Source organism: Podarcis bocagei (assembly GCF_964188305.1).
Source record: "Podarcis bocagei genome assembly, chromosome: 17".
Lineage (NCBI taxonomy): Eukaryota > Metazoa > Chordata > Lepidosauria > Squamata > Lacertidae > Podarcis > Podarcis bocagei.
This window is the reverse complement of record NC_138143.1, coordinates 7,739,744-7,756,528: the sequence shown is the minus strand read 5'-3', so window position 1 is coordinate 7,756,528 and position 16,785 is coordinate 7,739,744. Positions and strand designations below refer to the sequence as shown.

The 16,785-nt window shown below is 50.8% G+C and overlaps 1 protein-coding gene across 2 annotated transcripts; it reads left to right on the top strand.

Moving 5' to 3' along the window:
* Positions 1 to 3,901: 3,901 nt before the first annotated feature.
* On the top strand, positions 3,902 to 16,062 carry LOC308576413 (uncharacterized protein). 2 transcript variants are annotated; one of them, XM_081175768.1, is made up of 2 exons: positions 3,902 to 4,141; positions 13,679 to 16,062. In XM_081175768.1, exon 2 carries the CDS (start codon positions 14,173 to 14,175, stop codon positions 15,493 to 15,495), a length of 1,323 nt encoding a protein of 440 aa, XP_081031894.1. In that variant the 5' UTR covers positions 3,902 to 4,141; positions 13,679 to 14,172; the 3' UTR covers positions 15,496 to 16,062. The 2 variants fall into 2 exon arrangements, with proteins under 2 accessions (XP_081031894.1, XP_081031895.1); XM_081175769.1 differs by lacking the exon at positions 3,902 to 4,141 and adding an exon at positions 7,525 to 7,658.
* The last annotated feature ends 723 nt before the right edge of the window (positions 16,063 to 16,785 follow it).

The window sequence follows — 16,785 nt, the reverse complement described above, 5'->3', positions numbered from 1 at the left end:
CTGTTCTCGCTGGAAGCGTCTCTGAGCCCTCCCTCCTGCTCGCATTCCCTCAGAGATCCACTCCTCCCCCTGCTGGTTCCTGCCTCAGCTGTTGAGTCTCTTTCTTCCTCCCTGAGACCCTCCACCGCCTGATGCTCCGATGGCAGTTCCCTGACAAGATGTAACAATATATAGCTCTTTGTGTTCCATATAAGGACAGGAGGATATGGGTGTATCTTTTAGGATTGGTTATAGCAATCAGCCAATAGGAAATCCAACCAGGCTGATTGGACAGAGGCAGCCAAAGGAGGAGCAAAGGGGGCTGGATTAAGGGAATATAAGTGCTGGCCATAATGGCAGGAGGCCAGGCCAGAGCTTGGTAACCATATACCACTGTGCCTCTCATTTATTTGTCTGACAAATAAATAATTATTTTAATTTCTCTATTGCTGCGTTGAATATTTCATTCCAGCTAAGCGTTAACCACAAGCAGGGTGCTACATTAGCACATTTCTCCCTTGCGTCCTGAATTCGAGTGTCTTCAAACTCAGCCCCCTTTGTATCAGGGTCAGGGACAGGTTTTGCCCCAACCACAGATTTGACCTGAAGTATACCTGAAGGAGCGTCTCCACCCCCATTGTTCAGCCTGATGTCCAGCTCCGAGGGCCTTTTGGGGGTTCATTCACTGCAAAAAGTGAGGTTACAATGAACCAGGCAGAGGGCCTTCTTGGTGGTGGCACCCGCCCTGTGGAACGCCCTCCCATCAGATGTCAAGGAAATAAACAACTATCTGACTTTTAGAAGACATTTGAAGGCAACCCTGTTTAGGGAAGTTTTTAATGTTTGATGTTTTATTGTGTTTTTAACATTCTGTTGGGAGCCTCCCAGAGTGGCTGGGGAAACCCAGCCAGATGGGCATGGTATAAATAATAAATCATTATTATTATTATTATTAAGCACCACTCTTTATTTTTCTTCTTATGTGAGTAAATGGCATCCATTCACTTATGCAGGTGAAGGTGAAGGAGTGTTCCTGGGAACATTAGGAAGGGGCTAAATCTGCCCCTGTCCCCCCAACAGCCATTCAGAATCTGTATTGTCCCACTTGAAGATGTTTCTCTTAATCATATAAAGTGTGGTGGACACTGGCTTTTAAGATGAGCTATGAAAGCGTTACCACAACAAATGCACTTATAACTCTTCCCACTGTCTATCTCTGGTTTTTGCGATTAAATATGTCCAAGGTTAGGGACCAGTCTGAAATGGTGGTCCTATGCAATAACGAATACTACCTCCAACAGTAATTCAGGATTGGTTATTCACATCAAAACAGGAGAAATGCCAGTTTATAGAAGGAAAGGGGAAGGTGCAATGGTCAGTGAATGAAAGGAGAGGTGCTGGGACGTACCTCTTCTTCCCTGGGTGAAGAAGTAATAACATTTAGTGAATTAATGGAGAGATACCAGGGTTCTCGTATTACTATGCTAGTCACTTTCCCTACAAGTTTTCCAACTATTTCACAGACATTATCTCTGAAATCTTTAACAACAACCATGGGAAGTATGACTGGTTAGCCGCGGCAGTGATTCCATGTTAAGAGTAGCAACCCAGTTCAGTGTTTGACAAAGAATGAAGAGGCGCAGATTCAAAACCAGTGTCTTAGTGGTCAGAGTGCTGGATTAGGACTAGCCCAGTCACGATCTCTCAGCCTAACCTCAAGTGTGCACATGCCCTTGGATCTTGAGCGAAGGTTGGCTAAATATTGTTATCTAATAAAGCGCACGCTCAAGGAACTCCCATCTCTACGAAACTGTAGACATACAGAGTTTCATGGTCAATTCATATACATGTGTGTGTGTGTGTTATTTGTGCATGTGTGTGTACACATTTTCAGTGAGAACGTTTCCAAAACTGTGGAGATCTCTTGTCCCCTGAGCAGGTAGAAGGCACCCAGGGGAAGAATGAGGACTCCTCCAGAGACACAGCCAACCTGTAGTTTATTCCCAGCAGCTGAGGTGTAGCAAAGCAGACATCAAACCTATGCTAACAATGGCAGGTGACGTAAGGGAGGAGCTCTTGCAGATGTAAATAAGAAATAGAGCTGTCATCAGAATACTGCTGACAATGTATTCAGAACCTCCGGATAACCGCACCCAGTGGTTTCATGTAAATGTTAAACAATATGGGGGAAAGGATTGAGCCCTGCAGAACCCCCCACTGAAGGTTCCATGGGACTGAAAAGCATTCCCCAAGCAACACCCCCTGGGAACAACCATCCAAGTAGGACAGGAACCACCACAAAGCGGTGCCACCCACCTCTAGTTCAGGATTGCTCCAGAAGGATACCACGGTCGATGGTACTGAAAGCCACTGAGAGGTTGAGAAGAATTAATCAGGGACACGTTTCCCATGTCTCTCTCTTGACAGAGGTCATCATAAAGGGCGACCAGAGCAGTTTCTGTGTCAAAACCAGGCCTAAACCCCAACTGAAATGGATCCAGAAAATCAGTTTCTCCCAAAAGCATGTGGATCTGGTCTGCAACCACTCGCTCCAGAACCTTGCCCAGGAAAGGGAGATTAGCAATTGGCCGGTAGTTAAGTTAGGTTTTCTGAATCCATGGATGGTTTCTTAAGGAGTGGTTTTCCCACTGCCTCCTTCAACAGGCAGGGACCACCCCCTCTCGTAAAGAGGCATTGATCAGCTCCCTGGCCCAACCAGGGGCTCCCTCCCTGCTGGTTTTTACCAGCCAAGAAGGGCAAGGGTCCAGGGTGCAAGCAGTTTCCCTGACTGATCTGAGCACCGTGTCCAAATCCTCAAGCCTTACCAACTGAAACTCAGCCAACGCAACAGGACTAGACTGTGCTCTGCACACCCCATGAGATTCATCTGCTATAACAGTACAGTCATACCTCAGGTTACAGACGCTTCAGGCTGCGTTTTTTCGGGTTATGGACTGGTTACTTCCGGGTTTCGGCGGTCACACATGCACAGAAGCACTGAATTGCAACCCGCGCGTGTACAGACATGGCGCTGAGGGTTGCGAATGCTGCGGGTTGCAAACGTGCCTCCCGCATGGATCACATTCGCAACCCGAGCGTCCACTGTAGAGTCAAGGTCTTGGTGGATGCAAGCAATTTTATCCTCAAAATATTTTGCAAACAAGTCACAGCGAACTGCCGTCGGTTCTACCACCTGCTTTGGGTCAGCCTCTAAAAGGCCCCTACAACCCGGAAAAGCTCTGCTGGACAACATAATGAGGATGCAATGGAGACAGCAAAGTATGCCTTCTTTGCTGCCTTCACTGGCACTGGGTAGGCTCGCTAATAAGCCCTTACCAGTGTTTGGTTGCATTCATTCGGATCTTTCCTCCATTTGTGAGGAAAGCCAGGATGGCATAGGAGCTGGAGCACTGAACTCAGGGGACTCGGGTTCAAATCCCACGTGGTGTCCGATCTTAGGCCTAATCTACTCCTCGAGAGTTGTTGTCAGGATGAAATAGAAGAAGAGGATCGTGTATACCTCCTTGTGCTGCTGAAAGATGGTAGAAAAATAGAATGAATAAAGAAGGCGGCCCAAGGGCATACGCAGAGTGCACCTCTCTCTGCACCGAAGAATTACAGAGCTCTTCGCACACAAATAGGGATTCGTCCCCCCCCCCCCAAAAAAAACCCCAGAGCCAGGGCGGTTTTGCATGGGAAAATCCTCGGAGCAAGGCGGCCCTTTAGTCTTTCGCTCGCTCGCACGCGCGCCGACGGGGTTGCGCCCGCCTTCGGCCACCCGGCGGGGCGGCCGCGCATCTTCCGCGAGGGCCGCCCGCGGGCGGGCTCCGTCCGGCCCTTCCGCCCCCCGCCGCGGCGCCTCCCGCGTGGCTCTGCTCGTCGGGCTCCGGCCCAGCCTCTCTCGCTCGCTCGCTGGCTGCCCCCGCCCCGCTTCCCTTCCTCCCTGCCTTCCCTTCCCCCGTTTTGTTTTGTGCGGCGACTCCGGGAGCGTGACGGAGGAGGCGCTCAGAGCAGCGCTTATGCAACCGGCTGACCTACTAACACACATTCGCCGGGCGAAGGAAGGAGGGCGGCGGCGGCGGCGCTGGGCGAGGAGGCAGGCGCTTGGCGGGGCGAGAGGAGCGCGACGGATCCCTGGACGCGGCCGCTTCTTCCCAAAGAGGTACCGGGGCTCGGGGCGCGTCTGGGATTGCGGGATCCGGGGCGCGGAGCTCCCGCCCCTCCCCCGGCCAGGGCGGCGGCGGCTCCTGGGTCTCTGCTCGCCGGGCAGAGAGAGAGAGAGTCGCGGCGGGTGCATGTGCGTGCGCGCTTTGTTTGTGGGAACGGTGTCTTGCGTGCAGCGAGCATGTGCAGCTTTGTTTTGGGGGCTGCGTTTTTGTGCGTATGCGCCCAGCAGCCCGCCCGCTCCCTGCTCAAAGCAAAGCAAAAGCTCGCGGGGACGCACAATGCAGCCGGAGAAGTTCTCCTGCACAGCCACTCGCGTTCTTGGTGTGAAGTGGAGCCGCGCGCGGGGCCGGGGGCGGCGCGGGGAAGATCCGCTTGCGCGCAACTCCCCCGGCTGGTCTGTGCGCACACGCGCGCCCCGGCTCGCGCGCGGAACAACACTAGCAAGCCTGCGAGTGGGCCTCCACTCCTGCCCAGCCTGACCTACTTTTTGGGGGGGTGGGGAAGGGCGTGAGGGTTTTGTGTGTCTGTGCGAGGCAGCCAAGAACCCTTTGACATGAAAGAAATGAGATTAGGGAAAGCTTGCTTTCGGGAGAAGATCGGTTTATCACCAGAGCCGGGAAGACGTCGTGGTGTGTTTTTGCTTGTTGCTGCTGTTCCAGTAAAATAATTTGGGCATTCTGATGCACACGGGTTAAACTTGCACGGGTTTGTTTGCAGCTGAGCTTCCCGCCTCAGAATATAGCGGAGTGCCTCTGAGCATGTGCAGGGTCGCTGTGCCACACTGTTGAGGAAGCATAGATCGATGCATGGCACCCGCGTGAAAGTGGGAGGGAAGAAGCTAGGTGAGGCGTGTCTAGCTGAAGAGAGTCACTTCCAAACAAGCTGGCGCGCTCTCTTTCTCTCTCCAAATGAAGTCCTCTACCTGACCACAGGAATGTGGGTAAGGAAGTGTGTAATCTGGCGACTGGTTAACGCAGCACAGTCAATTTCTCTCCCGAACCCCCCCTCCAGTATTTAAACTTGCCACTTGCACAACTCTGTACCCACACAAACAAAACCTTGCACCCTCTGTTCTGCAGGGGTTGGGCAGAAAGAAGGTTGGTTGACCCACCCCCTGGCCAAATGATGGGACAGCAGCTTGTCCTTGCTTGTTACAGAGATTCTTGCCAAGAATAAGGAACCAGGTGATCTAGAAGTGCGCTCCTTATCTCCCAACACAGATCACTTATGGCTTAACTGCAAGGGGATATTGAGCATTCTCTCTTGCTTTCTAAACTTAAAAATACAAAGGTGGACTCCAGGGATTTTAGTTAAAGAGAGAAAACCACACAGGGCTCTTCTTTGTCGTCTATGTACAGTATACTCTGCTAAAATTAAATTTCTGCATCAAGGTAAATCTAGATTCTGCACTGGGGGAATTCTATATGCTAGAGGATTGTTGAAAGTACTGTATGTAACTCAAGTAAACCTCTAACATCCTGGAGGGACACTGAATTTCCATCCCTGCTGTACATCTTGCCTAGCTCAGACTCTTATTTAGGACTAAATAGTCTTCAAAAGGCAGCATATCAGCTTTTGAGTTACACATGTTGCTTAGTCTAGATGGTGATTTTCCTTCCTTTCAAAAAGAGGGAAGAATATGTTTCTGTTCATCTTCTCCACATGTAGAAGTATTATTTCCTTTTAAAACACTTTCTTAACTATCCAGTCACAGGAAGAGTTGTGTGTAACTCAAAAGCTCACACGTTGCATTAGAAACACTGATTGTGTAATGGACAGTATTTCTCTGATTGTGATCTTTGCTCTGCCAGGCTGAGAGGGTCAGCTGATCTTAAAGTACAGCAAATTACTATTAAGAATGCACTCGCAATCCTCTTCCCACACAAAGATAAACACACCGCCTGCAGATGTGTGTTCATGTGCATTCACAAATACAAATGGATAAATATATTTAAGGGTTTGAGATGGGAGTTTGTGGATAGGAATCTGTGACAAAATCAACCTATTTACCCCATCCTAATTAATAGCTACCACCTAGATCCATGCTAACCTTCACTGCTGTCGCTTATCACCCCCTCCTTTCTTTTAAAGCATGCACTGAAAGTTTATAAAAAAGCCCATAGCCATCCTCATTTCATAGAAACACAGAATTGTAGAGTTGGGAGGGACCCAGTGGATCATCTAATTCAGTTCCCAGCAATGCAATAATTTTGAGCATGGCAATATTTGTGGTGTCCCTCCTCCAAAGCGCTCAGGACACCCCCACCACAACCACCTTGTAAGGTAGGCTGAGTGTGCATCTGGCCTGAGATCATTCTGTGAGTAGGATTTGACCAAGGTCTTGGCAACCTGCGTCTGCCACTATCCTGCTGCGGGCTCTCTAATCCAGGTCAAGTGAAACCTTGATCACATAACCTGGGTGGAGTTGGCTGGCTAGTCAGAGTTGGTAAGAAGCGCTCAGGGCTGCTGAGGGGAACCTTCAGTTCTCTGGGTGGAGTCACAGTGCAAACAGCTTCAGTTGTGTACGTTCCATTTGCAGGATATACAGTGGTACCTCGGGTTACATACGCTTCAGGTTACAGACTCCGCTAACCTAGAAATAGTACCTCGGGTTAAGAACTTTGCTTCAGGATGAGAACAGAAATCGTGCTCTGGCAACGCGGCGGCAGCGGGAGGCCCCATTAGCTAAAGTGGTGCTTCAGGTTAAGAACAGTTTCAGGTTAAGAACGGACCTCTGGACCGAATTAAGTACTTAACCTGAGGTACCACTGTACTTGCTTCCTTTCTTGTGCTTTGAGGGATTGACAAAGGAATTGGAGAGGTGTTTTGGCTGTCAAACCGCTAGATTTACCCATCTCCCTGCAACACACTGAGCACTGAACAGACTTCTTCAGTCTCTTGTTTCCCGTCTCTGACCACTAGTCAGCACTCCCCTCCCAGAACTCAGACTCGGAGCAAAGCATTCCTGCTCCCATCCTCCTTTACCACACCCTGTGCTCCCCCCCCCCCGTGCCCTAAACATCAAGGCATCGGTTGGTTTCCAGAGCCAAACGCAATTACAGGCATCCTGAGTCATTTCAACAGCTATGCAAAACTTGTAACCCCAGTCGTGGCCAAGAGCTTAGGCTCCTGGGAGGAGATCAGTATGTTCCTTAGCAATGGAAACTCTGGACAAAGTCTAAGCAAGAGAGAGAGAGAGTACGTACGTGCTGTTGTGTAGCACGGAATGGCTTGCTTGCTGCCACATGCAAAGCCTCGCCCCAGAGTTGAGCAATCTTTGCTTTAGAAAGCCTTTCTGCACCCATGAGGAGGCTCAGCAGGCCAAACAGAGCAGCAAGGGGGAGGCGTCCGGAGGGAGGGGGGGGTGGCAAAGTCAGTTGTGAAATCGGAGAGGTTGGTGGCCAGTCAGCCGCAGAGCAGAGCTGGGCTCTTGAGGTTGCCCGTAGGAAGAGTTGCTGTTTCACCGGCCCCTGCTTCTGTACGTCTAGCAGCAGCTTGAGCTCTAGACACCAGTAAGTGATAAATCACCGCCTGGTGTGGACAGAGCTTTGCCTGCTAATGTTTACAGAGCAAAACTCATTTTAAAAAGCTCAGAAGCTTGTCCAGGCTGCCTTGATTTGCCCCCTGCTTATTGGGCAACCCACACCTTCTCCTGGAGGTGGTGGCAGTTGTGGCCCATCACTTCAGGAGGGCCCCAGTTGGGCAAGGCCTGGTTGCTGCCAGGAGCGGCTTGTGCCCGACTCCGCGGCCATTTGCAGGGTGCACCTGCTGTTGAGCGAGCCACCTCTTGTGACGGTCTCTTCCCCCTTGGGGTTCCGCTGTAGGGAACCTCAAAGTGTGTCTTGACCTACTTAGCCCTAACCACTACCTTTATTTGTTAATCATATTTGCATTGCACCTTTCAGAGGCCCAAAGTGATGTGTGTGTGTGTGTGTGTGTCCTGTTTTAACTCACCATGATCTGATGAAGGCCACTCAACGCCTGGAGGGCAGTTTGAATCCATGCTCCCCAGGCCATGCTCGGTACTTGATCCGTTCGGTGTCTGGGGTGGAAATTAATTTTGGCCTAGGAGTGCCACTAGGGTTGCCATACTTCTGCAATTTTCTGGACATAGCCAGTATTCAGCATCTGGGGGGCGAAAATCGCTGAAATGTCCATGAAAATCTGGACACATGGCAGCCCATGTCTTTTTGTTGTTGTTGAGATCAACAACTTTGGCCAGAAAAAAGCTCAGCAACTTTTGTGCCCAGACTTTCACTTTTTTAAAATCTTTAGCCTGTTTTCCCACCTGCTTTATTTCTATGTATCAGGCTAGCTAAGACCCCAGAGCTCTCCTTTCACTGGCCAAAAGTGAAACCTGTAGCTTGATCTTTTCCTGACCCCCCCCCCCTTGTTGATGTTAAATAGTGAGGTTTTCTCCTTTACAACATCGTCATCTCCCCCACCCCCCTGCACCGTCCCCGCAGCCCCATATTGTGTGATTGCCGCCTTTGTCTCTGCGTTTAACACACTGCCAGATGGGCAAAACATCAACAGGTACATTTCCCCCCATCACTGTATTTTAAGGTATGCCTGCTAAATTTCCGCCTGCCGTGCTGCTTACATAATGCCTCGGTGGGGTGTGTGTGTGGAGTGGCAATCCTAGCGTGTGTGTTTAGAGATTTGATTGTGCAGAATATTGCCTAGTGATGAGGAAGGGAAAGGGGAGGAGGAAGAAGAATTACAGTGGCTCATCTCCAACCCGGAGAGGAACAGAACATTCCTGCTTGGAAAGCAGACACTGTCATGTAATGTTACATCATTAAGCGGTTGTGGGAAGCCCTGCAGGGAGGGAGCAGAGAGGAGGGGATCTCATTTTGGAAGCTGCTAGTCACAGGGCTAAGCAAAGGGAGGAACCTGCAGAGCAAACCATATCAGTCACCTAAGGAAAAAGACTTGGGAAGGGTTATCTGCCACGGGCAGTCCAAAGTTACTCGGGAAATCTATGACTGAGGACAAGAATGGGGAATGTTGCTCCTGCCCCGGCTTGTCCTGTTTTATGGAGATGAAGTAGGAAAACCTAAGCTGCTGAATTTGTGTTGTGTTGTGCTGCTCTTAAAGGCAGGGCAGTGAGGAAGTTGGTGGCTGACACAGCAGCTGTCAGAGCAGCTTCCCATTCCCTCTGCTTGCAATTCCCCCTCTTCGTATCTTCTAACTGAGGATAAGCTTCACTGTGGAAGATGAAGGGCAGATAATTGCTTCTGAACCAGCCTTCTCAGGAAGGCATAAAGTGGTGGCAAAAGGCCATTAAGTAATTAATTCTAGGCCTTAATTGACATGAACAACGAGTAAATCACCAGGCCCGGATGGCATCCATCTGAGAGTTCCCCAGGAACCCAAATATGAAATTGCTGGTCTTCCACCAAAAATAGGTAGCTTGTCCGTAATATCAGCCTCCACATTTTAGGATTGGAAAGAGACCAATGCAATAGCATTTTTTTTTTTTTTTTTAAAGGGATGGGGGTTCTGGCAAACTGCAGGCTGGCTAGTTTAACATGTGTCCCAGGAAACTTGTGAAAAACTAGGACTCATCCAGGAAAGACAGTGAGACAGTCATATATTCTGAAAGGCCTCAGCTCCTGTGGATCACTAAGATTTGGCATCCCCTTCCCTTAAATTTGGCAACGTAGCATTCTGTAAATCTTATCCACACTTTCACTGAAATTGAATCCTGTAACACTGAATTTGGGAGGCTGCGTTCTAAGTGGCGTGCAAACTTGCTTACTTGTGTGTCTGCATTGATTACCGCTCCTTCTCTTCACGTTGTGCTTTTTGTCGTCTAGTAGAGGAGAAACAAGAGCCCTTTACTTCTCCTGTTTTGATCCAGAATATTTTTCATTGCAAGCACCCCCTTTCCCTCTGAGCTGGACCATCTCAGTTCCTTAAGGCTCAACCTCTTATCTGAAGGTTGCAACCTTTATTAAGCTGCAAGCCATTTCTCTCTAGCCTCAGATACGTGTGACATGACTTTGGCTATTTGTGAGTGGCAAAGCACTGCCCATGCTCAGATGCACTTTCGAGTTAATTTGCTTGCTTGTTTCTGATCTTCTACTTTTTATCCGTGTCAAATGAATCTGCATTTTAAAGTTTTATTTGGTTTTACTCCAGAAGTATTCCAGCACATCTCACCATAAGTCAAGGGCTCTGGCTGTGTATCCATCCTGGGATATGACCTCCTTTGCAGGCTGGAAGCCTCGCTGCCCCAGGGAGGTGACGCAGACTGGGAAGTAGGTCATGCCTCTCTTCATGCCCCAGCTCGCTGCATCCTGGTTGCACACACCCAGCCCATCCTGCTGGCAGCTCCACGTGCCACCAAGACATGAGGCCGGAGCCCATAGGCGGGTCAGGGTGTGGGGTTTGGGCTGTTTAGCTGGAAAATTATTTTCTTGACTTGACCCAGAATGAGAAATAAATGCATGGGTCAAGGAAAGAGTTGAAGGAGAAGATGTGGCCCAGGAACAACTAGGGTGAAGAAAGTAGTGCAGGAAGCTCAACAGATTTCAGCACAAAACAGAAATGTAGAGTTGGAATGGGACCCAAGGGTCATCTAGTCGAACCCCCTGCAGGAATCCTTTTGCACAACGTGAGGTTCGAACCCATAACCCTGAGATTAAGAGTCTCATACTCTACCAGCTGCACATTAGCATTCGCATCCTTTCAGCTGGATAGTGTTTGTTTAAAGCATTTTTGCCCTGTTCTTTCAGCTGAAAAGGCCCATAGAGTGACTTAACTACAATCAGTAGCAAGACAGCCCCTGGCCTCAGGTTTATATTCCAAAAGACACGACACACAAGGAAAAAGGGATGGGGAGGGAGGAGGGGGAAAGCAAGCTCAGGCACCCAGGTACAGTTATTGCGCCAACCAGCTGGGATGGAAACAGGCAAAATAACATCTGAAAACCCTGGCTCCAAACTCCCATCATTTAAGTGAACATGTCCTGATTTATATAGTTGCATAGGAAGCTGCCTTATACAAAGTCAGACTGTTGTCTGCACTGTCTTGCAATGGCCCTCCTGCGTTTCAGGCAGGGGTCTAATAATAATAATAATAATAATAATAATAATAATAATAATAATAATAATAATAATAATATATACCACCCTATACCTGGAGGTTTCAGGGCGGTTCACCGAATAAAATCAAAATATAAAACCACAAAATATAATCAAAATACAAACAACAACCTAATAACCCCTCCCCCAAAAAACCCCACCACATTTTAATTGGCAGGTATATAGTGCCTGCAGTACCAACTAGCAACAAGGCACACTGACACTCATTTTGTCTGCAGTTGGGGTGGTAAGATTTGGTGACGAGCTGCATAGCAGAGTTTCATATCTGATCGTCAAGGGATCTTGCGGCTTTGGATTGTGTCATATTTTCCATTTTTATTTTTGAAGGGAGGGGGAGAATAATAGAGATCTGCTTTTTTTAAAAAAAATACTCTTTTTAGCACAAATTGCTTTTATGAAATATGAAACACCCCCACTTAATGTTTCTCTCCTCCCCCCCCCCCCCCGGTTTGGCCAGTGAATTCTAGTTCCTTCCAGTCTGTTCATATGAAACAAATAAAGCTTTTTCCTTAAAAGAAAAAGAAGAATGTTTACACAGCGCCCTGCCTAAGCGATGGTGCTCCCATTGCTTCCTCTATAAAAAATTATTCGTGTCAGAAAAAAAAGTTGTGCTTCATTAAAGAAGCCCAGAGCAGCAGCCAAATGAGCAAACCATGTCTGGGGTGTGTGCCCTGGTGGGATATTCTCCCCAGCCCCAGCTGTGGGCAAATGGCACAGCAACATGCCAGTCACATTGAAGGCTGCCCTGGACAATGCCCTAGTTGTTTGCAGCGCCTCCTCCTGCTGCAGCTCCACGTAATATCTCCCCCTGCCTCCCTGCCTCTATTGTTTCTTTGTGCAGAAACAGTTTCTAGGCCAGTAGGTTGTTGGCGCTGTGCCTGCGCTCTCTTTCTGGAGCTGTTGTGCAATCCATAATCATCAGACCTGTTTTGACTGCTTGGCTTGATAAATATTCAGTGTTTACTGACCTATATTCCTGCCGCTTGTGCCTGATGCGCGTAGATCACATGCAAAGGGAAAGAAGGGAAGGGGGGGGAGCGCCACCGCCATGGGGGAGCGTGCCACTACGTACACATGGCCCTGGCTTTCTCAGGGGAGGGGAGCTGGAGCATTCCTCTGTATGTGTCATGGTGTCCAGGAGGAGTGGCGTCGTCGCTTTTCCTTATACAACCTCCTTTGCCTGGTGGCCTGATTCCTCGGTAGTCAGAACGGGCCAGGCGACTGCTTGCCTCGGATCCATAGGTTTCGCAGATCATATTCTCAGCCTGGCACCGTTCATCACACACACAAACACCATAAGCCCTACAGCCAGAGCTGTGCGAGAGAGAGAGAAATGGGATTAGTTTTCCTGTGAGAGGGGAAAGAGAAAGCTCTTCTCAAGGTTTGTGAAATAACAGGCAGCTGTGCATGGACATGTTTGGGGTCGGCATTGGAGTAAATGGAATACATCCCCTAGTTGTTGTCGTTTAGTTGTTTAGTCGCGTCCGCCTCTTTGTGACCCCATGGACCAGAGCACGCCAGGCACTCCTGTCTTCCACTGCCTCCCGCAGTTTGGTCAAACTCATGCTGGTAGCTTTGAGAACACTGTCCAACCATCTCGTCCTCTGTCGTCCCCTTCTCCTTGTGCCCTCCATCTTTCCCAACATCAGGGTCTCTTCCAGGGAATCTTCTCTTCTCATGAGGTGGCCAAAGTATTGGAGCCTCAGCTTCAGGATCTGTGAAGCCCTCAGGGCTGATTTCCTTCAGAATGGAGAGGTTTGATCTTCTTGCAGTCCATGGGACTCTCAAGAGTCTCCTCCAGCACCATAATTCAAAAGCATCAATTCTTCGGCGATCAGCCTTCTTTATGGTCCAGCTCTCACTTCCATACATCACTACTGGGGAAACCATGGCTTTAACTATACCCTAAATCCAGGTTGCAACCATTTCCTTGCTTTAAGCCCCCCCCCCTTTGTGCTGCAAATAGTGTGCATTCAGCTCCCCTTCCTTAGCTTGGCGTGTGCCTTTTATATGTGCCATGCGCCCCTTCTATGTCCAGAAGTCGTTACAATGTGTGGTGCTGCCGGGGGCCCATGTAGTAGAAGACTGGTTTGGGTCGCATGCTTCAAGTAGGTGGGGATATGGTACACAGTGTGCGTTGATCAGCAAGCAGAACTTGTGTATGTATGTGCATGAAATCCTTTTTGGGAGGGGGTGTTTGGGGGCTTCCCGAAGGGAGTGACCCCACGCATGTGTGACCCCACCCACTGTGTGCAAGCACTCCTATTTCTGGAGGGAACTGGAATGTGGGGTGTGGCCCTTGTCTGCCAGGGGCTGTGGCACTGCTGCCTCAACCTGCTGGATTATGTAAATGGAGCCTGAGGTGTGTGACAGCACTGGGCAGAGATGTAACACCCTCCTTTTGTGTCCTTCCTCCTTAGGCGTTTCACTCCCTTCTGGGCCTGACGCAGCGGTTGCCACTGATTCCTTCATTTCCCACTGTGCCTGCCAGCCGGTAACATCTCTGCTCTTGCCGTTGGCCGGTGTCTGGATTCAAAGCCCCGCAGGTCTTCCAGTGAATCATCTTCCGGATAGCAAAGAGTGACCAGAAAGTCTTCGATTGCCTGGGCCTCCAGCCGAAAGAATTCCTGCTCCTCTGGGTGTCCTGGAAGATGCTCTCCTTGTGCTGGACAGTTCCCTTTGCACCGGTGGGAACTCGGAGCCCGTTTGACTGTTGCAGCTGGAGGACAGCTCAAGGCTATATTGTAAGTAGCGCCTCTGGCAGTACAGTTTGACAACAGCGTTGGGCGTAGGGTTTGGCAAGAAGTGCCCTTTCCAGCTTCAGCAATTGGAGGGTAAACGTCCAAAGGGCAGGCAGGCAACGAGCACTTGAACGTTTGTGCCGAGGGATTGCCAGACCTCCGCCGGCGACGCCATGGAGAGTCTCAACTCGCCCACGCTGTGTTCGGCAGGGAGCTTCCCCGGATTCCACCAGGACGGCATGATGCAGCGAGCCCGGGCGCTGAAGGGCAAGCCAAGTGCCAACTGCCGACGGAAGCGGGAATTTATCTCTGACGAGAAGAAGGACGCCAGCTACTGGGAAAAGCGCCGGAAGAACAACGAGGCCGCCAAGCGCTCGCGGGAGAAGCGGCGTTTCAACGACTTGGTCCTGGAGAACAGGGTGATGGCGCTGAACGAGGAGAACGTGCGGCTCAAGACAGAGCTCCTGCAGCTCAAGCTGCGCTTCGGCCTCATCAGCACGGCGGCCTTCATGGAGAAGAGCCAGCAGCTGAGCGCCGCCAGCGCCAACGCCATGGCCCACTTCTACGAGAGCAGCGACGGCAGCATGTACTCTGGCAGCTCTTTGTCCCGGGCGCATCACTCGGAGGACTCCTCCGAGACGGAGCAGTCGAGTCGGGACAGCGGCAGTGTGTCCGCGGCCAAGTATTCGTCCCGGGGCTCCCTCTCGGACATGTCGGACGGCTCGTCTCGGGACAGCCCCATGCCGCAAACGCTGGGGGAGGCCCAGGCGGTCAGCCGAGCCTACGGCGAGGCTCCCCCGCAGCACCACCCGGAGCCCAAGACCCCGGTTCCTCGTGGGGTCATCCTCTTCAGCGCCAATGGCTTTACCGCAGTGGCAGCCCCCCAGCCTTTGCTTCCGGAGCGGGAGGGAGGACGCGGTGCTGGCGAGGCCCCCAAAAGCCCGTGCATGGAGCAGGAAGGCCACAGCCAGCGGGAGGAGCTGCCCCCCAGCTACAGTACGCCCAGCGGTTATTTGGAGGGGGATCTGCCCCAAGTGGAGCACATGAGGAAGGCTCAGGAGCCCCAATCCCCCTTTGAGGGCTACAGCAGCGAGGAGAGCGGGGAAGAGCGCAGCTGGGGCAGCTCGCCTGTTCCCTATCCGGGGCCGCTGGATGCCCACCCCGATGTCCGGACAGCAGCTCTCCCTCACAAGCTTCGCCTCAAGTGCAGGGCCCACAGTAGCGGCGTTCAAGAGCTGTTCCCTGGTCCTAGCACTGTTCCGGCCGGCTGCTGTCAGGAAGCTCCTGTGGCACCGGACTGGGCCGGCGACCGGCCTGAGGAAATGTCGGCCTTGGTGCGGCAAGCGCTGCTCCTCAACGAGCAGCCGGCCACAGGGGGCGCCCTGGAGAGACTTTTGTGCCGCGGCTCCGGCGTCCACTCGGACAACTCGGTGCCCAAGGACCTTGTCAGCCGGTGGGAGGAAGGTTGCCATGACGATGGGCCTCGGGCCACTTGAAGGAGGCTCGGGTGTGGGTAAAAAATGGTGGGCTTTTGTTTTTTAAACTGATGTGGGGTTTTGTATACGAGAGAAATTCTGCATGGCAGGATCAGCCTTGGATTTGGGGAGCGGAAGCGGGCCTTCGTCCACTCAGACCCCAGGGCCACAGGATCGAGCAGAGGGGCAATCATGAGACACGAAAGGATCGTGACCCGGCTGGACTTGAAAGGTGTCTCATGAGAAGGCAGGCTGTGGAGCTACTGAGACCTGGAAGTTGGTGGCCTCCCTGCTTGGGTGGGCCAGGGATTCAGCACGTGGAGGGAGCCTGTCTCTGAGCTCTGCTGGCTGTCCAGTCAGTCCCTGCAAGGATATTGTTACTTGAGCTGATTTTGGGGCATCGAGATCCACAGAGATGTTGGCATCTAATCCACCCTTCGCTGGTGCCGAGGCTCCTGGGTAGCTTCAGCTGGCACAGCTGGTGGTTTGCCCGGGACTGCATCATCTTCTGAGTCAGGAACTGCTTGGTTGGACAGAAATATTTGTGATTTTAAATACTAAAATAAATGTGCAGGAAATTTCAAGAAATGCTGAGGTATTGCTGAGTATTACTTGGGAGTAGAAACAAATTAGCATAAAAGGGATGTACGACAGTGATGCCTTTTCTTTCAACCAGGGCAGCCAAATGTACAGGAAAGGACTGTGTTTTGTCTGTTTACATATATTTGTACGGTGTGTCACCATCCAACATCCACCAGGTGGCTAAATCCATAGTGCCCCACGCCCTCCATTGAAGTAGTGAATTTGAACTGTCCATCCTAAAAGATGCCTATAAGAACAGCATAAGGCCGAGAACTTATTCTTCATAAGCCTGACAGAGTAAGAAAGTCTTAACCTCGTTTCTCAAAATCCAGCAGGGAGTATGAATAGGCCAAAGCTTTCCCCTAGATTGCTGCTCCCACAAAGGGCCCTTCTCCTCAGCTGAAGATTGGCCCTTTCCAAAGATTCTGCTGCCCAGAGAAGTTCATAAGGGAATTGCTGTGACCCCAATCCATGTGGAATTGTGAAAGTCAGCATTTAACATAGAAACAGGTAGTCAGGGCAGTTATTTCAGCCCACGTGTTAGGAATCTTGTAGGTACATCTAAGTTCAAAGCCTCATTTGGGAGGGCTTTGCACTGTGTGACTTCAATCATTTCGCCGCCTCTTGGAGGAAACCAAACCACGCCTGGCTTTCTCCCTGCCAGTGAGTGTAGGACGGAGATGCTGAAAGCCAGGCCCTATGAATGTTGCTCTCGTCAGCCCCCACCAA

Coding starts and splice junctions, on each gene's coding strand:
- LOC308576413 (XM_081175768.1), top strand. CDS start 14,173: ATGGAGAGTCTCAACTCGCCCACGCTGTGTTCGGCAGGGAGCTTCCCC.